At 45.2% G+C, this 26404-nt stretch overlaps 1 protein-coding gene across 1 annotated transcript in view; it reads left to right on the forward strand.

Moving 5' to 3' along the window:
* LOC124594372 (espin) overlaps nucleotides 1-26404 on the forward strand; it is a 493386-nt gene that overhangs the window by 423984 nt on the left and 42998 nt on the right. Inside the window, exon 10 of the mRNA XM_047132740.1 lies at nucleotides 5122-5772. Coding sequence (XP_046988696.1) covers nucleotides 5122-5772 — 651 coding nt within the window. The remainder of the gene's footprint in view (nucleotides 1-5121; nucleotides 5773-26404) is intronic.

The raw sequence follows: 26404 nt of genomic DNA on the forward strand, positions 1-26404 counted from the left end.
GCTGTAATGCACTCACAGGGAAAAGGACTTAGAACCTACCCGCTGGACCCGCATTCGGAAGAACGACGGTTCAAACCCTCGTCCGACCATTCTGATTTATGTTTTTTGTGATTTTCCTACATCACTTAAGGCAAATGCCTTCCAAAGGGCGCTGCCCCTTTCGTTTCCTATCCTTCCCTAATCCGAGCTTGTGCTCCGCCTCGTTATCGACGGGACATTAAACACTAATCTCCTCCTCCCCCTCTTCCTTCAACCTACCGCAAGTACAGTCTGCAGCCACGACCAGGGTGATGCCATTGAAAACAGTGACGATGCGTTTGTGAGGCTTCCAGACACGTGTTTATCTCTCAGTGTCAGGACTGTGCCAAGTGCCCACTTCTCTTCTGTTCGCAGTGTCTAGAGCAGCGTTTCCGCTTCGGAGCCCATGCACTGCAGAGTTCCGACAAGTGCTGGAGTACTGCGGTACTAGCCACGCAGTGTGCTAGAAAATGTTGTAAGAGGAGATGGCGATTCCTTTGCACTGACAGGCCAGAAGAAACAGCAATATTTACTGTAACCGCCTCCGAAGCCGTGGTCGCTAATGCACGCTTAGCGGAGCGCTGAAGTCAGAGGTACGTAGGTTCGGATACTGGCGGTGGAAAATTTTCGCTGTCAGTATATGGCTGGCAAGGGGAGGAGGAGAGGTGTTAGCATAAAGTTCCTAATAACCAGTCTTTGCGCCAATGTCATGGCTTAAATACCAAACATGTCCGCAGTGTCTTATGAAGTGATGGCATGTGACACTGCTGAAATATTTGGAATCTAAGCCATGACATAGGCGCGAAGGCTGATTATTAGGAACTTTATGCTAGCACCTCTCCTCCCCTTGCCGGCCAAATACTGGCAGCGAAAATTTCCTACCACCAGCATTCGAACCGACGTACATCTGACTTGAGCGCTCTGCCAAGCGTGCCTGGTGATCCGTCTGTCGGATGGGGATGTTAAGCTCGACGGCCGCCTTGGAATTATTCGAGAGCAGTAAGCTGTGTGTCCGCAGGGGGTTTCATCCTCTCCCTTCCTTGCACCGATAAAAAAACAAACCGAACACTACAGTGCATAAGCGCGTAGCACAGTCATCCACACGTCACAGATACACAACTGGCTCTTCATAACGGCTTGCCGGAAAGCAACGGTGAGCCACCTCCACTAGGATCTCGCCTAGAACAGCGCGCAGGATTCCTGCATCTGCCCTCTTCGCTCATTCCTCGACTATGGGACTACTATGACTTGACCTGAGCCAAGTTTATCTGTCCTCTTTCCTCTACTTTCTCGAAAGATCGCAAGTTTAGTATGCAGAATTTGGCAGAGTTCATTTTAATTCTTTATTTCACTTTGGGTGACAGTAGGAACATTTGTAGGTATGAAACAAGATAGTTACTGTAAAAATTGTAAGATTCATACCTATTCGATCAGATGTATTCCTTGAAGACACTGTGAAATGTCGTATTACATGCTCGTACTGTTCCTTACCAGACTTTCACGTCTTTGCTTTACCAAATCTCTCGTACCGTGTTAAGGACTGAAGGAATACACTGAGGTGACAAAAGTCATGGGATAGCATTACGCACATGTAACGATGGCGGTAATATCTTGTAAACAAGGTATAAAAGGGTAGTGCATTGACGGAGCTGTCATTTGGACTCGGGTGATCCGTGTGAGAAGGTTTCCGACGTGATTATGGTCGCACGAATTAACAGACTTTTAATCTGGAATGGTAGCTGGAGAAAGACGCATGGGACATTCCATTTCGGAAATCTGTAGGGAATTCAGTATTATGGTATCCACAGTGTGGGGAGTGTGCCGAGAATACCAAATTTCAGGCATTACTTATCACCACGAACAAGGCAGTGGCCGACGGCCTTCTCTTAACCATCTGGAGCAGCGGCGTTGGCATAGAGTTGTCAGTGCTAAGAGACTGGATTCTCGTTCGGAAGAAGTAAGGTTCGAATCCGTCGTACTCTGGTGAAAGTTTTACTTTGTTTCTTTACATCACTTCAAGTAACTGCTAGGACGGTTATTTCAAAAGGATTGTAGTTGGTCTCCGTCCCTAGGCTAGTGCAAAGTTTCTGTCCCGTCTGTAGACATTGAAATCGACAGTACCCTGAACCGTAACCTTCTCTCTGTCCTTCATGTGTTTGTTCTGTTTTTTTAATTAAGTTTAACCCAGCTGCACCACACTATGGTAAAATATACAGCCATCTCTTAGCCTCTGTCCACTACCATTTTCATGCCCCACTTCGATTTTAACCGTTAACTACTCAACTGAAATGCTCATACGCTAATACTCTAGTGGGGGTCTCGGAGAACCCCAATAAGTTAAAAGAAACTGTAATTTAAAGAAATTTTATTTTGAATTGCACTTTTATCACTGAAGATTATAAACATTTTTACGCGTTGTGGATATGATTATAAACAATTTTGGCTCACTGGAAATCTGTGACCGGGACAAACATGTTTTGAGCATTTTTCACACACTATTTCGGTTCTCTTGTCCGCATTTCTTGCACACATGTAGCATCTTGCTTTCCTCTGGCTCTGAGGATGTTGAGGCAGGAGGAGTACCACCAAGTTTAACAACAATGTCTCCCAGTTCACGAGAAAGGGGTAGGATATCACTAAGTTGTATACGGGGTTTTACTAAATCCATTCCAAGCCTCTGTAGCAATTCTCTTCTTTTTAAATCATCAGTTTGATCAAGTTGTTTGGTGCGTTGAAGTAAAACAGCAGCGTTGACTCCTACTATGTTTAAAATGGCATAAAATACAGACATTGGCCATCTGTGTGTTCGCCGTGATACCGAATAGTTGGCTCACATTTGGTACAGCGCGTCCACTCCTCCTTTTGTAGCATTGTAATCAATGATCATTTATGTTTTCTCTTTTGAGTACTTATTTTCTGATCGTGGTGCGTAAATGAAAGCAACACAACAGCTCGACCTTTTCGGGGAACATAGGAACAGATTGTCTTTCCTTCGGTTCGCCCAAATAATACAGATTCTACTGGCGCTTTCTGTTTGGTTTGAATTCTTCTGGGATCTATGGTTTATTTAGGTTTAGAGTGCCTAAGACCGTCAACTTTTTGGCTTCCAGTTGATCACAGAGTTCAAGTCTAGAGTCACATTTTTATTGCTTCGCTCAGTTGGTGCTATTAGTTGCAAAACATCCTGTGCTGGAATTGATAATACACTTGTATTTGTCACTTTGCCTGTGTAGACAAATGCATTGCATAAATAGAATGTTCATGAATATCAAAGGCACGCAACTTTGAGGCCGTTTTAGGCTGGCTTCTTAGGCATATACATGCGAAATTTGCACCTACCACGAAAGGGTACTAACATTTCATCGATTGTCACGTTCGCTCCTGGAGTATAATACTTTTGACATTTGTCTATAAAGAGTTCCCAGGCATCTCTAATAGCTGCAAGTCTGCCATCAGCTTTCCTAGCATCTCTTGTAGTAGCGCAATCGAAACGCAAATAAGACAAAATGAATAAAAATCTATGAACGCTCATAGTGGCTCGAAACACATCACACCAGTTCCATCATTAGCAAAAAGTCCAAAAACATTTTCATGATTAGATTTCATTACTCCAGATAAATAAAGCAGACGTAAAAATGCTCTCAGTTCTATTATATCTAGCGGCTTTATAAATGCTGCTTGAGGAGCTCTGTATTCGTTTGACATGTCATGTGTCTTGACGTTTGTATTGGTGAGTATTAGTTGTAAGAAATCTTCAGTAATGAACAATTCACAAACATATAGTATGTCAGTTGAATCAAGCGTTTTTGCTTCACGTCTAGCGCCTGGAAGGCGACTATATTGTGAACACGGGTATGATTAGTAGGAGGAGCTTCTTTTGACCACTTGTAGCAATTTTTTTTCCAAAAGAATGTTTCTCAGCAGAAGGCCTAACACGCCTCTTCATCTAATTCTTCACAGCTACTTTCTGATGTAACTTCAGAGGTGGAATCATGATCACTTAATATAAATTCATCTTGATCTGTTGTGCTCTCCTCATCGATTGCAAAAAACGCAGGATCATTCACTAGTCTTTCTACCTCGTCATCTGTTAATGACTTCGATGATGCCATTCTGAAAAATAATGCATACATACATAACCTTAAAAATTGACGTTATCATTGAAATTTTGCTCTTTTCGATGTACTCTAAGACTTCAGTCGCGTAAAACACTAATTGAGATAATGACAAACAACGTTAATACTCTTTGGGGTATTCTGAGACCTCTTTCTCTTTATCTCACAAAATATTAACGGAAACACCGCATCCAATACTCCGCGTTAAACGGCATCACTTCGCTGAGGACTACCAAGAACACAAGCGCCATCTGTTTTTCCGTTAACATACTGTGTATTGTATTAATCTTGCCTGGGGTTCTCCAGGACCCCACTAGGGCAGTTAATGGTTAATCTACGAGTATATACTGAAGTTGCAACATACAAAAAATGGGTATTTAACCCTGCGAAAACTGATATCAGTAAATCACTTCATTAGAAAGCCTCCTTCCTTTGCTGCCAAAATACTTCCGGTGAAAATTTCGTACAACCACTAGAATCGATTAGGTTTCATCCGGCTTGCGTTAGCCACATCTGCTTTACAGAAAGGTGCTCCAGTATGTACTTCAGCTAAGTTTCCCTAGCCTCAGCGTGTTTAACAGTAACACTCGTCTTAGTATTTTCATCCAGCATGCAGCACGCTATAAAATGAATTACCGTTTAGATCTGTGCCGATAGAAATGGCATTTGCTAACGAACAACGGGTCCAGCATCCTACCGCTCGGAACTGCTCGTTACATTAACAAGGATGATACTCGGTTTGTCCGAATCCAATCTGCAAGCGGCTCGTTCCATTAAGTGGAGTCCCGGAGTGTGGTGTGAAAGGCAGAGACGCACTGTTTCCTGCGATCCACTTTCGGGGCCGGCCAGATGCGTGCTGTCCGGCCGGTGTTTTCGCGGCCTTGGTGCCGCTAATTAGGGGTTGCGATTTCACTGGCGGCGCGGCGCGGCGCGCTACTTGCTGCCGTCACGGCTGCTGACACCTCCCTCCCCCTCCCTCTGCCCGCAGCGGCCAGCAGCGCCAGTGGAGGGGGCGCCACCCCTCCGGCCTCGACGACGCCCGCTCCGGCAGCCGCCGTCACTCCGGATCCGCAGCCCGAGCCCGAAGGCCGCTCGGGACCCAACCTGGTCAACAAGCAGATGGTCCTGCCCTTCATCCCGCCCAGGTTTCCCAGCGGAGCCGGCGACTCGGACGCACTCATCAAGCCTTCGGAATACCTGCGCAGCCTAGGCGGCAAGCCGACCCCGGTGGCGGGCCTAGGCGTCAAGACGGAGTCCTCCGCGCAGCAGTCGACGGTGGCGGCGCCCGCCGAGCGCGCAACCTCGCCGCCGCCAGCGGCTGCGACCACTCCCGCCCCCGCCGCCGCCCCTGCAGCGCCAGAATCCCCGGCGGCGCCCGCAGAGGCGCCGGCGCCACCCCCGCCGCCCCCACCCGCCCTGTGCGCGCCCACCACCAACGGCAGCGGCGACGACGAGCCGACGACCCCCACCGGCGGCGAGGAAGGGGGCAACGGGACCCAGAGCCGCAAGACGCTGCCGCCGCAGCCACTGGGCGCCATCAGCATACAGGAGCTCAACAGCGTGCAGCTGCGACGCACCGAGAAACAGCCCGCCACCAAGACCATGTCGGCGCCCCCGGCCAAGAACAACATCCTCTCGCGTGAGTACTCTGCGCTGGGCGCTACACTGCACATCTCTACATTACTAGTCTGCAGTTCACATTGTAAGTAGGCTGTTTAGGTTTTTATGTTGGTAACGCCACGTAACGCTCCATATGAAAATCACTGGCTGTGCTGTGTGCAGTCTTTGGCTGGGTGGCATTGTTGGAATAGTCGCTATTGTAGTGTTGCGCTGTTGGAGGTGAGCCGCCAGCAGTGGTGGATGTGGGGAGAGAAATGGCAGAGTTTTGAGAGCGGATGATCTGGACGTGTGTCCATCAGAGACAGTAAATTTGTAAGACTGTATGTCATGAACTGCTATATATATATATTATGACTTTTGAACACCATTAACGTAAATACATTGTTTGTTCTCCATCAAAATCTTTCATTTGCTAACTATGCCTTTCAGTAGTTAGTGCCTTCAGTAGTTTGAATCTTTTCATATGAAACGTCCCCTTCGAAAAATTATAAATGACTGTGCTTAAACTGACACAATATTTTTAGCGCAACGCAATCTGACTTTCAATAATCCCTACAAAAGAATGGCCCTGACTAACATTAACCTATACCTTTCACGAATCACTTACCTCACAAAAATCTTTGTTACTCGAACTACTGCAATACAGCGAGCGCCACTACTGCCAGCTAAATAAAAGATTCAAACTACTGAAGGCACTAACTACTGATAGGCATAGTTAGCAAATGAAAGATTTTGATGGAGAACAAACAATGTATTTACGTTAATGGTGTTCAAAAGTCATAATATATATATATAGCAGTTCATGACATACAGTCTTACAAATTTACTGTCTCTGATGGACACACGTCCAGATCATCCGCTCTCAAAACTCTGCCATTTCTCTCCCCACATCCACCACTGTTGCCGGCTCACCTCCAACTGCGCAACGCTACGCGCTGTTATCAGCCAACTGCCCAACACTACAATGGCGACTATTCCAACAATGCAAACCAACCACCGCTTTCACACAGCACAGTCAGTGAGTTTCATATAGAGCGTTACGTGGCGTTACCAACATAAAAACTTAAACAGCCTACTTACAACATCCAAGTGGAGCTCTATCGTCTGACCTTTGGTGGGCTTGTTACTGCTACGGAATTCGTTGATGTTGGCTCCGCTGCTCTCGACTTTGTTTGTTGCACATGCTGGCGTAACATGCTTAATAAGTTATACTGTTTGCAGTTGAAGACTCCTTTGGTCTTTGTCGTTGTCGTTCGTATGTTTATGGCAGATATGTTTGAGGCCTGAAGAGGACGCTTTTCGGTGTCGAATCTGGTAGTGTATTTTGAATAAACGACTTTGAATTACAAGACAGTTGTTGGTTTCAGTTACCATCGGTCTCGGGGAAACACAAAAAGGGCTTCAGTATCAGAGGTTGCAGGTCGAACGCAAGAAGAGCATAGACCAAGGTATCATGGGTATAACAGTGTAAACTGTCGTAGCTATGTTGGGAAAGTACGAAATCACTATAGGCACTAAAAGCGGGCTAAAGTTGAAGATACGTTCAACCGGACAGCTAACAGTGTTCCGAAAGCTTAGGCTAAACACAGTTGCCGTTGGTGTGTTTCTTACTGTTAGAAGTAGTTTATCTTGTAGCAAAATTGAATAGGAAGTTCCTGTGCGTTAGTATGGGCAGAGATTATTCTTGGCAGCCGAAATAAAATAATAATTGGGTCCTTTTACCGACCTCCTAACTCAGGTGTTACAACTACTGAAAGGTTCAAAGAAAACTTTCCTTTAATTTCAAACACGTACCCGACTCATGCAATTATAGTTGGTGCTGACTTTAATTTACCCTCGATATGTTGGCGAAAATACATCTTTAAATCCGGAGGTACGTGTGGTGTCACCGCCAGACACCACACTTGCTAGGTGGTAGCCTTTAAATCGGCCGCGGTCCGTTAGTATACGTCGGACCCGCGTGTCGCCACTATCAGTGATTGCAGACCGAGCGCCGCCACACGGCAGGTCTAGTCTAGAGAGACTCCCTAGCACTCGTCCCAGTTGTACAGCCGACTTTGCTAGCGATGGTTCACTGCCTACGTACGCTCTCATTTGCCGAGACGACAGTTTAGCATAGCCTTCAGCTACGTCATTTGCTACGACCTAGCAAGGCGCCACATTCAGTTACTATATGTCTTCTGAACAGATAATATTGTGAATCATGTACTGTCAAGAGCGACGTTCATCATTAATGGATTAAAGTTAAGTATCAAACTAATTACTTCCGCTTTCTGAATTCTAATTCCTTGTCATGTTCCAGACCTCACGTCAGTATAGTTCTTCTCACGCCAGCCTGCGTGAGCTAAAACGCGTGCATTTCGGCCTCCATTAGTAACACGGTGTTGGCTCTTCTGCCAACACAACAGTACGCACAAAGCATCATCCAAAATTGTGCTGAACGCATTCTCAGAAAATTATTTCGAGCAGTTAGTTCATAAGCCCATGTGAATAGTAAACGGTTGCGAAAACACACTTAGCCTCTTAGCAACAAATAGTCCTTAGTTAGTAACGAGAATCAAAACAGATACAGGGATTAGTGAACCCAGGGTTGTCGTAGCGAGATTGAATATTGTAACCTCCAAACCTTCCAAAAATAAACGAAACATATACATATTCAAAAGACAGATAAAAATTCACTTGACGCCTTCCTGAAAGACAATCTCCACTCCTTCCAGATTAACAATGTAAGTGTAGATCAGATGTGGCTTGAATTCAAAGAAATAGTATCGACAGCAATAGAGAGATTTATACCAGATAAATTAACAAACGACGGAGCTGATACCCCTTTGTATGTAAAATGGATCAGAGCAATATTGCAGAAACAACTAAAAAAGCATGCCAAATTTAAATGAACACAAAATCCCCATGACTGTCGATGTTTTACAGAAGCTCGAAATGTAGCGCCGACTTCAATGCGAGATGCTTATAACAGTTTCCACAACGAAACTTTGTCTCGAAACCTGGCAGAAAATCCAAAGAGATTCTACTCGTATGTGAAGTACGTTCGCGGCAAGAAACAATCAATGCCTTTTCTGCACGATAGCAATGGAGATACTATCAAAGACAGTGCTGCCAAAGCAGAGTTACTAAACACAGCCTTCCGAAATTCCTTCACGATAGAAGACGAAATAAATATTCCAGAATTCTAGTCAAGAACAGCTGCCAACATGAGTAACTTAGTAGATATCCTCACGGTAGTGAGGCAGCTCAAATCACCTAATAAAAGCAAGTCTTCCAGTCCAGCCAGTATATCAGTTAGGCCCCTTTCAGAGTACGTTGACGCAATAGCTCCATATTTACCAGTCACGTACAACCGCTCGCTAGACGAAAGATCCGTACCCAAACACTGGAAAGTTACACAGGTCATTCCAATATTCAAGAAAGGCAGTGGGAGTAACGCACTAAATTACAGGCCCATATCATTAACGTCGAAATGCAGCAGGATTTTGGAACATATATTGTGTTCGAACATTATGAATGTGTATTGATACGCTGTCAATAAGAATTTAAAAAACATTTTTTTTGTGAAGCACAACTAGCTCTTTACTCACTCGAAGTGTTGAGTGCTATTAGCAATGTATTTCAAATTCATTCCCTATTTCTAGATTTCCAGAAGACGTTTGACACCGTACCACACAAGGGACTTGCAGTGAAATTGCGTGCTTACGGGATGTCGTCTCAGTTATGTGACTGGATTCGTGATTTCCTGTGAGAGAGGTCACAGTAACGGACGGAAAGTCATCGAGTAAAACAGAAGTGCTATAGGACCTCTGCTACTCCTTACCTATATAAACGCTTTAGGAAACAACATGAGCACCCGTCTTAGATCGTCTGCAGATGCTGATACCGTTTATCGCCTAGTAAAGTCATCAGAAGATAAAAACAAATTGCAAAGCGATTTAGAAAAGATTTCTGTACGGTGCGAAAATGGGAAATTGGCCCTAAAGAACGAAAAGTGTGAGGTCATCGACATGAGTCTAAAGGTAATCCATCAAAATTCGGTTACACGATAAATCAGCCAAATCTAAAGGCCGTAAAATCAACTAAATACGAAGGAATTGCGATTCCAAACAACTTAAATTGGAAAGAACACATAGAAAATGTTGTGGGGAAGGCAAACTAAAAACTGAATTTTTCTAGCAGAACAATTAGAAAAAGTAACAGATCTACTAAAGAGACTGCCCACTCTATGCCTGTCCGTCCTCTTTTGGAGTACCGGTCTGGAATCCTTACCAGATAGGATTAATGGAGTACATCGAGAAAGTTCAAAGGAGAGCAGAACGTTCTGGATTATCTCGAAATAGGGGAGAGAGTGTCATGGACGTGATACAAGGTTCGGGATGGAAACCATTAAAACAAAGGCGTTTTTCTTCGCGGCGGCATCTTCTCACGTAATTTCATAACCAGCTTTCTCCTCCGAATGCCTAAATGTATTGTTGGTGCCGACCTACGTACGGAGAAACGGTCATCATAATAAAATAAGGGAAATCAGAACTTACACCGAAAGATATAGGTGTTCGTTTTCTCCATGCTCTGTCAAAATTTGGAAGAATAACGAATTATTGTGAAGATGATTCGATGAACCCTCTGCCAAGCAGTTAAATGTGATTTGCAGAGTATCCATATAGATATATGGTAGATATTTAAGAACTTTATGTACGGCTGCGTCCCGCTGTTCTCGATAGTTTACCAGAGATTTATGAACCAGTCATTTATTAATCATTTTGACATAGCTGTTGCAGTGTTCACTATTTGAAAAGCATCATCATATCTGTGGTTGCTCTCATACCAAGTGATTTATTTCTCGACCATTCTACTCTCCAACAGCACGTACGAAAAACGAAAAACTAAATCTTTCCGTGCGAGCTCTGATATCTGTTATTTTATTAAGATCGTCGTTTCTCCCTGAGTAGGTGGGAGTGAACTAAATATTCTCGCATTTGGAGACGAACGATGATAATCGATATTTTGCGAAAAGTTCTCGCTGCAACGAAAATCGCCTTTGTTTTAATGATTGCCACGCCAACTCGCGTATCATATCCTTTACACTCTCTCACCCATTTTGTGATAATACAAAACGAGCTGCCTTTCCTTAACGTTTTCGATGTCCTCTGTCAGTCCTATCTGATAAAGATCCTATTCAGCGCAGCATACTCTAGCAGAGGACAGGCAAGCGTTGTTTAGGCAGTGTTGTTAGTAAATGTGTTGCATCTTTTAAGTGTTCTGCCAATCCTAAGAGATTTCATTCGCCTTCCCCACAATATTTTCTATCTGATTGTTTCAATTTAAGTTGTACGTACTTGTAATCCCTAGATATTTATGATTAATGAAATTGGGAATTTCATGCTATAATATTACACAAGGTGTTATTATTAAATTAGAATTAAAATGAATGAAAGTCCGTATGGCCGGCCGAAGTGGCCGTGCGGTTAAAGGCGCTGCAGTCTGGAAACGCGAGACCGCTACGGTCGCAGGTTCGAATCCTGCCTCGGGCATGGATGTTTGTGATGTCCTTAGGTTAGTTAGGTTTAACTAGTTCTAAGTTCTAGGGGACTAATGACCTCAGCAGTTGCGTCCCATAGTGCTCAGAGCCATTTGAACCATTTGAAAGTCCGTATGACAACAACAGCGTTTTATTGTTGGCCATTCTAACACCCACAATTGGTTTCACAACTTATAGGTGCTTCCTCAGGAGTATTTCTGTACAATAGAACTATAATCTTACTGTACTAAAAAATCTTATACGAAAGCAGCATCTATCCTTGATTTGCCATTGTGAGGAAATATTCGAATGCAGAATCGAGTATTTCTGCTTTAACTGTGTTATTGAACCTATCACACTCCTTGTCATCATTGAATGTTTGGCAACTAATTTTTGTGCCACTAACCGCATTAGCACATGACAGATGTTTCTTTGAATTTTAGGTGAGGCTTTATGACAGAAATTTTCAGCGGTAGTAAATAAAGACTTCACAGGTTTTCCTTTTGTTAGTTTTGCTTACCAGGAATAAATCAGTGACCTGGTAGGAAGGTCCTACGAATTTATGACCATTGACTTTTCCTGTAGAGCTTTTCTTCGTCGCATTGTTTGAAGGATGTATCTGCTTTGCTTTCTAGCATCCTGTTCATTCTGTATGTTCGTTGTGTTCTACTGAAATGAATTTCGAATTGGCTTACTATCACAGGACAATTATTGTCGACAATTACAAACAAGGACTGTGTAAAAACGTAGGACAATTGAAAGGGACAGTTTTCTGCTGTGTAACAATACTTATAACCTCATTAGACAACAATTGGCACTTTTGCGTGTATATTCCAGCCTGACAGTGAACAACAGTATTAATGAAACTGGTGATATCACGAAATTGTTGTGTTAAACCATTTCTGATTTGTTCCGCCCCCAAGTATTTGCCCAGATTCTCTCTGGTTGGGAGATATTCTTTCTTCTTTGTTTTGACTTACATTTCAACAGTAACTTTGGTGTCCTGCTTTGTTACAGCCTTGTTAACGTTCCTTCCATTTTCTTCCTGGTCTTCACTGTTTCTTTGTTGATATTTCTTTTCCTAACAGCAAACGTGTAGCCAGCTTCTGCTCTCAAAAGTAGCACCCGACAACTGTCAGTAATTTATAAAGGTCAAGTAATGTATCTCGTTTGCTACTTCTCTAAAAGACTGAGCAAAATAAATAATTGAATTTCTGCAGCTCTCTACTCACATCATCATTGATATGTAAATTATATCACATCCAAGGTGAAGGAATTTGTTAATTTGTTTTATTGTTCCATTATTAGTGATTATTTTGGCTCGTACTTTTTCGCATCCTCTAAATGCTATCACTTTTGGTACGACTTCGCCTGTCAAATGAGGGGAAATGTCTTACGATATAACTGAGTCACATTGGAGAGCTGTTCAAGACCATGATTGCTAAAGCTATTTCATCCGTTCGCGGCCGGCACCTTTGCTTTACGATGCGTGAATGTCAAACCTGAAATGAGACCGTTTGAAGTACGATGAGTGCGTGTAAATTATTAGTATTTTGGTGCCAGAAGATTGTCTCCTCCTGTCGAACAGCACCAGTAGGGCCATTGATGGGCAGATTATCCTGAGTAAAGTTTAACTGTTCTCGCTCCAGACCACTCAGAGCAGAAGAGTGCTTTGTACTTTCAAAGGTGGCATTGGTACTTAGTCTAGTGGTTAGGAACCTTGGGTCATTTATTCTGGTTCCCTTACCCCAAAAATCCCATTGATGAATACTTCTTGCTACAACTGCAGCTGAAGAAGTCACTATGGAGATAAGCACCGTAGTTCGATTAATCGTTCTATACCGACCATGACCACAGATAGATACTCATACACGATAATTAAAAAAAAAACGCTTTTCACACCACCCTCATTAGTTTAATAGTTTTGTACTGGAATGAGATTTTCACTCCGCAACGGAGTGTACGCTGATATGAAACATCTTGGCAGATTAAAACTGTGTGCCGGACCGAGACTCGAACTCGGGACCTTTGCTTTTCGCGAAAGGCAAAGGTCCCGAGTTCGACTCTCGATCCGGCACACAGTTTTAATCTGCCAGGAAGTTTCAGTTCTGCACTGTTTTTGAAACTTCTTGCTCAACGATCTTCTGATAACTGGAAATCGCTACGTACAGCCACATGTGTAATGGAGGTAAAACTAAACTGCAGCTGTTGTTGTTGTTGCCTCCAATCGTTAATGGGACAGTGCGGCTTGTACACAATGTTCAGCCTGTCAATATGCCTCGAACAGTAATTAACAGTTTGAACCGTTCGCGCCTTGTCACTTTACGACAACAAGAACTGACAGCAAGGGAAGCTGCGCACCGAGATGATGCACACCATAGCGATGTCATATGAATGTCTACCCACTAGCGTGAGACACACACAAAACATTGAGTGTCTGGCTCGTCGTGATATCCAGTGTTAAACAACAGCACGATGTAACCACTTCCTATGAACTGTGTCTTGTAGGTAACAGACAGTATACGTTGACTTTGAGCTCTAGGTGTCTACAGGGAACGTTACAAACCATCAGCACCGTTGTGCACAACAAGGTGGACAAAGTAACACATGGAATGGAACTGGTATCAGTGGTGTAGGACACTCTTAATAGCTTTGTCTGACGCCTGTTGATCGCCGTAGAAGATCATACAAACGGCCAGGTACTAATCCACGTTGAAGGCATGCAGCCCTATGGCGTCAGTTGGGAGTTGGGTGGGTTCTTAACTGGACCGATATCATGCACGTGGGACGGCCGTCACCGCCATCAATGGAGATTCTGGTTAGTTTGCTATAGCATGAAGTAACAGTAGCACTTCAGGTAGAGCGCATTTCGTACCAGCGGACTGCGACGCATGTGGTACCAGGAACGGAGGCCGGATGTCGAGGCCTGGTGGACAGCAGGAGGGGGGTAGGGCGAGAGACCAGGCGTCCAACCATGACGGTCCGCTGCGTGCAGCGCGTCCAGGTGACGAATCGGCCCTGGTGACTCACACCACCACGACCAGTCCAGCAGCAAAGCCACTCACCTCCGCCCCATGCATAGCTGAACAAGCAAAAACTGTACTAACGTATCTGGTCTATGACTCTAGGCGAACCCTTAGTCTCTTGAGTGGATTAGCTCTGTCCTGTACATCCAAGCAACCTGTGCAGATCTATGGGCATCTTTACACTCATCACACACACAAGCCCCATTTGACTTTGTCTCTACATCATTCAGTTCTCTGTTGTATGTTGTTGTGTCAGTAGTAACAACACATGGAAACTCGAGAATTCAACCCAGCTCCCAATAATATGTTCCTGACAGCTCGTGGTGACACTCTGCCTGTAATCTATACTCGGATTTCCGGTGTTGTCATTTGCCTATTGGTAAGATATGGCCGAACAGTCCTACGGTCTTCTCGTGTTGTAGTTTTCTGGAAAGATCCGTGCTCGCTCGCGTTGTCATACCGTTGTCGTGAGTTCGTCTGGTCACTATTCGCTCTGCAGTCATTGTATTACACCCAGCTGCCTGTCCGAAATGTCAGCATGGTGTTTCCACGTGTCTCAAGCCAGTGATTGGACTTTTCTCGTATCCGAAACACGGCGGTAAGTAGCTCATGCACATCCTCTGGACACGCTGTTTTGCGATGTTCGTATGAAAAGTTCCACTAGCCATCCTGTACTCACACCAAACTTCATCTGCGGGAATAAGTCTTTTTATGTAATGGGCTTCCTTGAGGATGAAATTATAATCAGTTTGCTAACGTTCGGGCAAATTGCTAATCGTGTAACATTATCCATTTCCATGAGCGTATGAAGTGCATATAAACTCTGTCCACAACGGTCACAGTTTTTTGTGGATGTTTGCTGAGTGATTCGACACCTCCTTTAGTCGGTTGTCGAGTCTTTGCACTCACAATGGAAGTATTTTGGTATTGAAAATAAATCAGTCACCTACTCCGTAAGTTTTCTGCACAGCACGTTTTGATGCTGCTATAATGGGTCATGACTGCTATTGGCATTGGCAATTTCGGATTGTGTCACCCTTCCCCCATACTTTTCCTTCGTCTGCACCATGTTTGACCTGTCCATTCTGCGAAAGTAACAAATCGTACATCGTGTTAAATGTTGTCTCTGCGGCACGCCCTTTCTCATTTGCTGTCAGTGTACTGAACTGTTTTCTTCTGATATGTCGCTTCGTAAACGTTTTAGATTTACGAGAAGTGTCCAATAAGTAACGCAACATTTTTTTTTTCTAAAAGCAGGTTGGTTTAGACCAGAATTTCAATACACCACATTATTCCCTACTCTTTTGGCTACAGAACTCTGTTTTCAACATCATCTCCGTTCAATGCCACGGGCTTACGCCACCTTACTGGGAGGCCCTGTATGCTCGCATGGTACCGCTCTACTGGTGGACGACGGAGCCAACATCTTGCTGCATGAATAACCTCCCCATCATCCACGTACTGCTTCCCTGGGACAGATGAAAGTCGGAAGGTGCGAAACACGTGCTGTGGGATGGATAAGGAAGAACAGTCCAGTGAAGTTTTGTGAGCTGCCCCCGGGTGCGCGGACTTGTGTGGGGCTTTGCGTTGTCATGAAGAACGAGAAGTTACTCGTAGTTTACATTTTTCTGGCGACGAACACACTGCAGGAATCACAGCTGTGTGTGTGTCCGGCCGGAACGCGGGAGATCAGAGAGGTATGCGCGACATTGCTGCGATGATGCCAGACTCTCACCCAGACTCACCGTGCGTTTTTCACTGCCAAGTCTCCGTAGACATTCTGCAAGCGCCTGTGAATATCTACGATGCTCTGATTTTTCTGCCAAAAGAAACTCAGTGACAGCTCTCTGCTTGGACCGCACCTCTGTTACAGACGCCAGTTTGAAGGCTATGTATAGCGCTTCCACGTATCGAAACTCCATGAAATTATAACGTCTGAAGCGCATTTCCACAAGCGCAATTCCACAAGAAATTCCGCATTTTTTCAACCGAAATTGGCCGAAAAAGTGGTGCATTGCTTACTGAACGACCCTCGTATTTCTTACAATTGTCTGGACTGTTTTCGAGAAACGTTCCCCACCTGTCGTTCTGATATTAACAACGGGTCGCCATAACGTTGGGATCACAGATTTACTTCAAACTTCACAGATTTACTTCAAACTTCACAGATTTACTTCAACCTTTAGTAGGCAATTAAAACAACATATCGTGCGAGAAGTAAGATGCACTACTTTAGCAATTCTGAGAAAATCGCATGAAAATTTGGAAATCTGTGGTAAGTTCCTATGGGACCAAACTGCTGAGGTCATCGGTCCCTAGACTTACTTAATCTAACTTAAACTAAATTACGCCAAGGGCAACACACACACACCCATGCTCGAGGTAGGACTCGAACCTCCGACGGGAGGAGCGGCGCGAACCGTGGCACGGCGCCTCTAACAGCGCGGCCACTCCGCGCGGCAACAGTGATCGCGAGACTGCTCGCATACACTTGCTTTGTCAAACACACAGGCGCACAATAGCACCTCAAATGCGCCCTAAATCACGCGATAGTAATCTCATGTAAAAGGTGTGGGACTATTTGGAACAGCGGGTGAAACGTAATACCTAACGCCCCTGCATTTTGGTAGCCCTATAAAATCTAGTCATCTCTAGTTTGCAAATGAACTACATACTGACGTAATGTTGTTCAATACAGTTTCGTAGTCACAATAAAAACAACTGCAACTATACTGCCGGCCGCGGTGGCCGAGCGGTTCTAGGTGCTACAGTCTGGAACCGCGCGACCGCTACGGTCGCAGGTTCAAATCCTGCCTCGGGCATGGATGTGTGTGATGTCCTTAGGTTAGTTAGATTTAAGTAGTTCTAGGGGATTGATGACCTTAGTAGTTAAGTCCCATAGTGCTCAGAGCCATTTGAACCATTTGAACCAAGCAACTACACCGCTGACACCCTGTATATAGCCGTAGGGATATGAAATGGAACGATCATAAGTTGGAGGTATTTGAAGTGGCAGCTGTCACATCGTGGTAGTTGATTATACAAAAGTAGGAAATTTACCAACTACACTCCTGGAAATTGAAATAAGAACACCGTGAATTCATTGTCCCAGGAAGGGGAAACTTTATTGACACATTCCTGGGGTCAGATACATCACATGATCACACTGACAGAACCACAGGCACATAGACACAGGCAACAGAGCATGCACAATGTCGGCACTAGTACAGTGTATATCCACCTGGCGCCTCAGTTGGACCAGCGTTCGTGCTCGACGTGCAGACCGCGTGAGACGACGCTTCATCCAGTCCCAAACATGCTCAATGGGGGACAGATCCGGAGATCTTGCTGGCCAGGGTAGTTGACTTACACCTTCTAGAGCACGTTGGGTGGCACGGGATACATGCGGACGTGCATAGTCCTGTTGGAACAGCAAGTTCCCTTGCCGGTCTAGGAATGGTAGAACGATGGGTTCGATGACGGTTTGGATGTACCGTGCACTATTCAGTGTCCCCTCGACGATCACCAGTGGTGTACGGCCAGTGTAGGAGATCGCTCCCCACATCATGATGCCGGGTGTTGGCCCTGTGTGCCTCGGTCGTATGCAGTCCTGATTGTGGCGCTCACCTGCACGGCGCCAAACACGCATACGACCATCATTGGCACCAAGGCAGAAGCGACTCTCATCGCTGAAGACGACACGTCTCCATTCATCCCTCCATTCACGCCTGTCGCGACACCACTGGAGGCGGGCTGCACGATGTTGGGGCGTGAGCGGAAGACGGCCTAACGGTGTGCGGGACCGTAGCCCAGCTTCATGGAGACGGTTGCGAATGGTCCTCGCCGATACCCCAGGAGCAACAGTGTCCCTAATTTGCTGGGAAGTGGCGGTGCGGTCCCCTACGGCACTGCGTAGGATCCTACGGTCTTGGCGTGCATCCGTGCGTCGCTGCGGTCCGGTCCCAGGTCGACGGGCACGTGCACCTTCCGCCGACCACTGGCGACAACATCGATGTACTGTGGAGACCTCACGCCCCACGTGTTGAGCAATTCGGCGGTACGTCCACCCGGCCTCCCGCATGCCCACTATACGCCCTCGCTCAAAGTCCGTCAACTGCACATACGGTTCACGTCCACGCTGTCGCGGCATGCTACCAGTGTTAAAGACTGCGATGGAGCTCCGTATGCCACGGCAAACTGGCTGACACTGACGGCGGCGGTGCACAAATGCTGCACAGCTAGCGCCATTCGACGGCCAACACCGCGGTTCCTGGTGTGTCCGCTGTGCCGTGCGTGTGATCATTGCTTGTACAGCCCTCTCGCAGTGTCCGGAGCAAGTATGGTGGGTCTGACACACCGGTGTCAATGTGTTCTTTTTTCCATTTCCAGGAGTGTATAATCAGCGAACAGCAGGACAGGAACATTGAATGAAACTATTACGTGGAAACCAAAGGCGTTGCCAGTTGTCATCTATACACGGCAGATAGCAGAGTCGAAGGGCAGTTCGTCCTGTCAGAGAACACAGATGTAAAAAAAAATTGGAAATTTGTGGTAAGGACTTATGGGACCAAACTGCTGAGGTTATTTGTCCCTAAGCTGACACACTATTTAATCTAACGTAAACTAACTTACGCTAAGGACGACACACACGCCCATGCTCGACGGAGGACTCGAACCTCCGACGGGGGCAGCCGCGCGAACCACGGCAAGACGACCAAGACCGCGTGGGGAAGCCGCAAGAGAAATGTTATGCGTCTGTTACGTAACGGACGTATCTGTGCCTAGGTGCTGGATGTTAGAGCTCATGGTGGTCACGTGGATAGCGTTCAAGTGACGCTAACCAGACGTTTATGTGGCGACGATTCGATTCCCTCTCGGACTTAATTTTTAATCTGTATTATTTCAATCACTGGTTATATTATTTAATTTATGTGACCTCGGTTTGGAATGGTGTCATAAATCTGTTGCATGTTCTCCTAAGGCAAACTGGCCCACAAATGTTGTAACTGGCTCTTGATATTCCCGATATTGGCAATGGGACAGCGTTGATGTTCGAGCACGTATCTTCTATCAGCGACAGATCTGGGGATCTCGCTGGCCACGGGAATACCTCAGCATCACGCAGATAGTTCATAGAGACACATGCTGTGTGGACGAGCGTTGTCCTGTTGAAAGATGGCACTATGATACTTCAAATGAGTGGTGACACACGAGGACGCACTATGTCCGTGACGTACCGTTGTGCCGTCAATGTTCGCTCAGTCACTGTCAGACATGACCTAAATCCATACCCGATGGCTCTTCACACCACGGCGCGTGGAATGACACCGCTTTACCTCTTCAAAATATTGTAAGAGTGGAACCTCTCCCCTGGTCGCCTATATACTCGCCGACGATGATCATTCGGAGTATGCGGAGCCGTGATTCACCAATGAACATAACATGACACCATTCATCAGCAGTGTATGCTTCACCACTCCAAACGCCGCCGTCTGTGTTGCGAACTTAACGGCAGTCTATGCACGGGACAGTAATTTCATAGTCCGTCTGCTGCTAGTCGCCGAACAATGGTGCAGAATGACGTAGAATGTTGCAGGGAGTCCGTTACTTGTTATCGGGTGGCGGTGCAGATGTGCAGGAGTTACGATGTACTTTGTGTACAATACGAAGACCCTCCGATATTCCATGCTGTTCAACATGAAGCAACTGTCGCAGTAAGATGCCTCACGAATCTGGATATTGCACGGTTCGACCAGCCCACTAAATGGAGACACACACTGCGGGCTCTTTCAAACTTTCTCGGGTGCTGATAATTCCGTATCACAGCATCAACCTTCACAGTGGTCATGCAGCATCTGACGTTGTTCACGTCTCTTACGTACCGTACCATGCCTGATAGCACTAAACGCGAAATACACTAATGCACTCTGGTGGCTGTCCTGCCTGTCACAGAGAATTAGAACTCTAATTATTTACCTATTCGCCGACGGAGTGTACGTGCACGAAGTTTCATTCATATGCGACTATGTCTCCTAAGCGTTACACTTTTTTGTCAAGCAGTGTGTATAATTTACGTAGTTCTCTTGCATCTAATTTTGTAAGGTCATTCGCCTTCTGATCGTTCTGGACTGCTCTTCAGGGTATTTGTGGTTGTTTATGGTTGTTTATTAATTATCAATCACGCAATCGCATAATAATATCATGCTTTAGAATAATAACAGTTCTCCCTGTCAATGTATTATCAGCACGTTACATGTATTTATTTTCAGGGAAAATATCCAGTCTTTGCATCAGTTGGTGATCCTTTACCGTTCTTCCTGCATTTCGTTACAATTCCTAGTGTTGTGGTTTTCCTGTATTCAAAAGCATCATTTGTGAAAAGCATCACAGAGCTTTAGACCTAATCAACTAGATCGTTGACAGATACATCGAGAAGAGTGCTGCCCCTCGAATAGTTGTGGGGGCACACGCGAAGCTATTTTTATATCTATTCGGTCGCTTGAAGTACATGTTAATTTCTGGTAGGAATTCCTGATACAAATCACAAAGCTCAAACATAGCGGGTCGAGTTTCACAAAATCGCTGTCTGTGGATTTTATGTTGCCTCGTTTTCCTCGACGTCCGAATACGCGACCATAAAACGCTTTTGTAATTCTACGGCAGAATGACTTTCCGTGAAATAGGCCTGCAATTATGCGTACTACTCCGAAGCGCCTTTTGGAAATGTTGCGTAAAGACTGTAGTGGTCTTTCACATGGTCATGTGCGAAGGAAGTTCTAAAAGTGAGTTACACATTATTATGGCAAGGTAAGTGCCTTTTATTGAATGCTCCACTACGCGTCAGAATGACATTGATTCTCACACTATTTTTCAACACAGTCACCAAGTCTCTGCAAACAACGATCGGAACATTCTACAAATCGTTCAGTTCCTCGACGATAAAAACAAGCTCTTTGGTCACGGAGCCAATCGAAATCCGCTGTGTGAACGTCCGCGTCCTTGGAAAATCTCTTTTTATCCAGGTGTGCTTTCATCTTGCCGAAAGAACGGAAGTCGCATGGTGCAAGATCTGGATATTCCGATCAACACCACCCACGTCTGTGCAGCCTTGATGAAATTGTTGAAACCATTGCACTATAGATGGACGTGACAATGGATTTGATTTGCATACCGCCAGAGTTGCACAGTGAATCTTTGTGCAATTTAGACGTTTAGCCCACAAGAATAGTACTTTGGCGCGTGCTTCTGGTTTGGAGTATGTTTCCAGTTGAAGCACCATTTCAATCGCCACTGTCTTGCGCCCGTTACCCGTACGGCAGCAGAACTGTATTTACACGAGACCCGGAACGTGTAGTCTCTTACGACAATGCTCCACTTTTGTTGAGCAATGATCATAGAGTTGGACGAGATGCGTAACTTACTTTCTGAAGTACCAACGTAAATGCGCAGGGCTCTGTTACACACTGGAGCATATACCAACTGTGTCACCGTGCGGCGCGCCGCATCCCGGAACTGCGGAGGTGTCTCGTCAAAAGCTCGTTGCCGCGAGCTTTAGCCACGCGCCAGCAATTCCTGAAGCGAGAACCGTGTACTCTACTTGCCTTTGTCGCTCCGCGGCCAGCAGGCGTGCAGTTCCTTGTGGCCAACGGTAACTCGGCTTTGCGCACCACGGTGCAGGTAACGTTGCCGCAAGAAGCTCACTGTCGCTAGTCGACCGGTCAAAACAACAAAGGAATCACACGGATGAAGTTCAGCTTTCAGTTTGTGCTGATTCCACACACGAAAGTTGTCAGATGTAGAATAATATACTGATGTAGACGCTGTGTGACCCAAGGCATGAAAGAACTGTTTTTGCGCCTGTGGACCAGTTCGGAAACAGATGCCAAGTAACAACTATTTTTCCATAATGAAACGTTTGGATCACAGTGTACGATCAACACTGCTTCACATTTATGTGATCTAGTTTAGATCTTAAATTAAAAGGAAGGTCAGCGTTGACCGTAATATTGATGTTTTATTGACAGCAGAATCGATTTTCGATCACATAGTGGTCATCTTCAGTGCTGTACAAATTAAACTCAAACACTGGTATCAAATATAACTTACAGGTGCTCGGTGTGGATACCGTTAGTGACGTGGCAAACATCAATACGTGTGCGCAATCCATTGATACGAATTGTCCGGGAAGGCGCGACAGCAGCCTGCTTTCCAAATCTGTTCATTGGGTTGCCTATCTGCTGGCGAGAGCTAATTGGATGCGACAGTACGGGGCAGAGGTAAACAATGAAGCTTGAATGGAGCGCCGTCTGATTTTACGGGAGCTATTTTTTTCCTAGTTCCGATCGGTCGTGAAATTAAAACCACAGTGAATTGCATCTTTACGTCCTGGGCACACAGTGAGGATGTAAAGATGCGGGCGGTCAAGGACGGTAGCGAATGTGAACCAATGATCTTGTTTGGCCAGCGGATCAGGCGATTCAAGAAAGTCGTCTACGAAGCGCAATTCGTAATAAGCGAAGAGGAATGTTGTTACCAGGCACTCTCCTTCTTCATGACAATTCTGACGAACTGCAGTTGCAACAAAGACGCCCCTGGGAAGTGTTCGATCATCCACCACACAGCAAGACTGGACTCCCTGTGATTTTCATCTCTTCTGCTAACCTGAACTGCTGGCTATGAGGACAGCGTTTGGGCACAGACAACGACCTGCAGACGAATATAGAGAATTGGAGGAAAGTACAGGTGGCTGCCTTCTATAACTGAATGTTACAAATAAAACGTTTCTGATTTTCACTGCGGTTTCCATTTCGCTACCGATCCGATCTTGGAAAAAAATAGCCCTCGTATAAGAAATCTACAAACCATTAGCAGGATTCCATTTTCCCGTAAGACACGGATATTTAGCAATAAGATGCAGCAAATTGCCACTGGTTCTCTGATAACGTATCATGAGAGAGACACACATGTCCGTATGGTAGTGAAAGGGTTAAGGTTTTTCACGATTTCCCCAAATCGCTTAAATTGAATGTTCCTCTCGCCAGTCCGACCTTGTATGCCGTCTCTATTGACCTCGTCGTCGTCTGTCTGTTAAACCCCTATTTTCCTTCGTAGTCCGAATGTTTTCTTTGTCTACCGTTAATGTACCTCGGTAATGATCGCAGACTGACGAACATCACTCATATTTGGTGGTACATGTCTCTTGTAAGTGTCCTCTTTGGAGCGTGCTTAAGTTCCTGAGAATTCTCTCAATGAAGGTGACTTTAGTAACTCCCTCCATAGCTGGAAATAAGTGCTCGTTCCTCCCTTATCGCCGTGGACATTCGTAGGCACTCAAACTTTGTGACTGATACCACAGGTCAAACGATACCTGAATGCGGTTATTTCCAGAAGATAGTAGCAAACTAGGAAATGTGCAGCTCGAGAAAGCCTGCTTTGCGAATGTTGGTAGAGCGGCGGCATGTTTCTTTGTCCGAGCTGCGGCCTACCCTTCGCGTACGGGTCGCAGAGCGGCACGCGTGTGGCGGAGACGCGGTCAGCTGCGCACGCTCTGAGCCGCACAGCCGTCGCCAGCGGCTCCACGGCTACGCGGCGCGGGCACCTGGCTCTGCGTCACGGGTGACAACGTCCGATCAGCGAAGTCCCGATTCTTTAAGGAATCGAACTCTCACGCACAAAAGAGCTTTCCACGTCTGCTTACTTTACAAACTAGTTGATGTGTCAAATATTTGACGTTAAGCATGTGAGCGAGAAAAAGTTTAGAAAATGTTGCAAATAATGCATTAAGTTTGCTGGAATTCACTCTTATTATAAAACACTGTGGTAGGAAAGGGGTGGGGGGTCTTGATTGGTGAAGGTAGATGGAATTACCTTTTTAAAACCTTAAGAGATTGATGTCTTGTATATAGTTATCCTTCAGTGGAAAGCCACTGGACGACAGATTTACCAAACATTTGTTAACGTCATTTAAGTAAGATACCTTACTACTTAGGGGATTCAACAGGGTTACTTATATCGTAATTCCAAATCATGACTTGTCTTACTCAAATAAGAAAAACACAGTTAACATTACTTACTGGTGGCACTAAGCCACTTAGAAGGTTCTTAACAAAATAACAAGATTTATTTAATTACGTAGAGGCACTAGCCATACATATTTTAAAAAAAGGTAATCACAATATAAAATGGCATCTTCACCTAATACCTTCAGATTTGCGAAGTGGTCACCCGCTGTATTGTCTTCAACCTAAGACAAAACCAACAGTCATTAGTACCCCGACTAGATAATAAATATGCACCACAATGGTTGCACAACGCCAAACAGTAGTCCCTTCAAAATTTCGTACAAAACTGAGCAAAATCTGTGCATCATAAAACATGGGTATTAGCCCTTCAGCAAAGCGTAGGAAGTTTGCTTACGACAAATAAATTTTTTTACATCAAAACTGCATGAACACAGACACTAGTCCTTGACCTAAAATTTAATCTCAAATTTAGCAAGTTTTCCAAACGACTTTGAGTCTAACCATTTTAAAATACAAGACACATAACCAATACTGAACCAAGACAAATTACAACACACAGTTTTAGATACAGACTGTAAATGATTTAAACTTCGAGCAGTAGCCCTCCTTGAAATTTTCCCCAAAGCAGCTCAAATCTACAGCACAGTGTGGTTATTCAAACTTCGGCACCAGCCAGTTTGAACTACAGGTTAATAGGCCAATTTTCCTTAAGCGCTATTACGTAAGTAACAAGAGTTAAGATCATTTCAGTTTGAAATCAACAACCACATTGAGCAACATGACAACTGTCCTTAAAATTCCCTTAAAATTTAACACTTAATCGGTGCTTTGAGTTTTTGTCATTAAAGAGAATGATCTTCCAGTTTCAGCCTAACAACCCAGTTAAGCAACACGACAACTGTTTGGTCCTTTTAAAATTTAGACACTCAAGTTTCAGCTTTACGTACTTGTCATCCAATAGAATAACCCACAATCTTGCTCTTGGAAAAGATGAAACATGGATACGCGATCACTTATGGTGCCTTTAGCCGGCAGTCACCTTTTCAAAATTTATTGCCCATTCCGTTGCAGACGATTTACCAGCACGTTTTGCTATCGACACAAGCCGGTAAGCACAAACCGTCAGCTGATAACGTTAAACATGCACCACACTCAGAACGCTTCGTTGTTTACATATAAACTTTCCTGCTTCTACAACAGATAACAGAACGAAACGTTAATCTCATTGGATCATGAGAGACAGCACTCGCCACACTTCTCGAAGCACGAGCAAACAAAATTTTCAACATGCAGTAAATATGGTCGATCGAAGCAGAACACAGTAGCAACTCAGACACTCATGGTACACTCCCAGTCGAACACAGGCACCTCACTGGCCCGCTTTCGCCGCTCTCCGGTACATCAAAACAACTGCAGAATACCACTGCCGAGGCACAGCTGCGTCCACCGCACGTGATTCCGTCACACCTCCTTACCGGGCTATCCCGTTGACGGCCCACAGCCCACTGTTCAAGCACACGGCCAGAGGGCTTTTCCTATGCTCGGAACGAGTACGACCTCTGAATTTAGCCGCATCGATACAACTACATGACCGACTGACAGGCCAGTCGATGCGCACATATAACGCTGTATGAATATACATGACATGCTTCTTCTGTGCGGATGCTCACATATTCCCCAAACTCTTACGGGACTTGGTAAGAATGTCTTCCACGAGTAATGAGTGTGTTGGGGTGGGACACTACGATGGTAGTGTGTGGACATACAAGGTGAAAATGTGGGTCTCGCGGGAGGCGTGCGCGAGATAGTCCCTGCAGTCGCTCTATGTGCCCTCGCTGGCTCAGATGGATAGAACTTCTGTCATGTAAGCAGGAGAGCCCAGGTTTGAGTCCCGGTCGAGGCACACATTTTCACCTGTCCCCGATGATATATATCAACGCCCGTCAGCAGCTGAAGGTATTAGTACAATTCTAATTTCGTTCTAGACGGCTGCAGGTCATCAATATCCATACAAGTATCTACTCTTGATTACTAAGTATATATTCTTGATTAGTGTTCGAGTACCTTACCAGGTGAGAC

The sequence above is a fragment of the Schistocerca americana genome, chromosome 2 (assembly GCF_021461395.2).
Source record: "Schistocerca americana isolate TAMUIC-IGC-003095 chromosome 2, iqSchAmer2.1, whole genome shotgun sequence".
NCBI classification, from domain to species: Eukaryota; Metazoa; Arthropoda; class Insecta; order Orthoptera; family Acrididae; genus Schistocerca; species Schistocerca americana.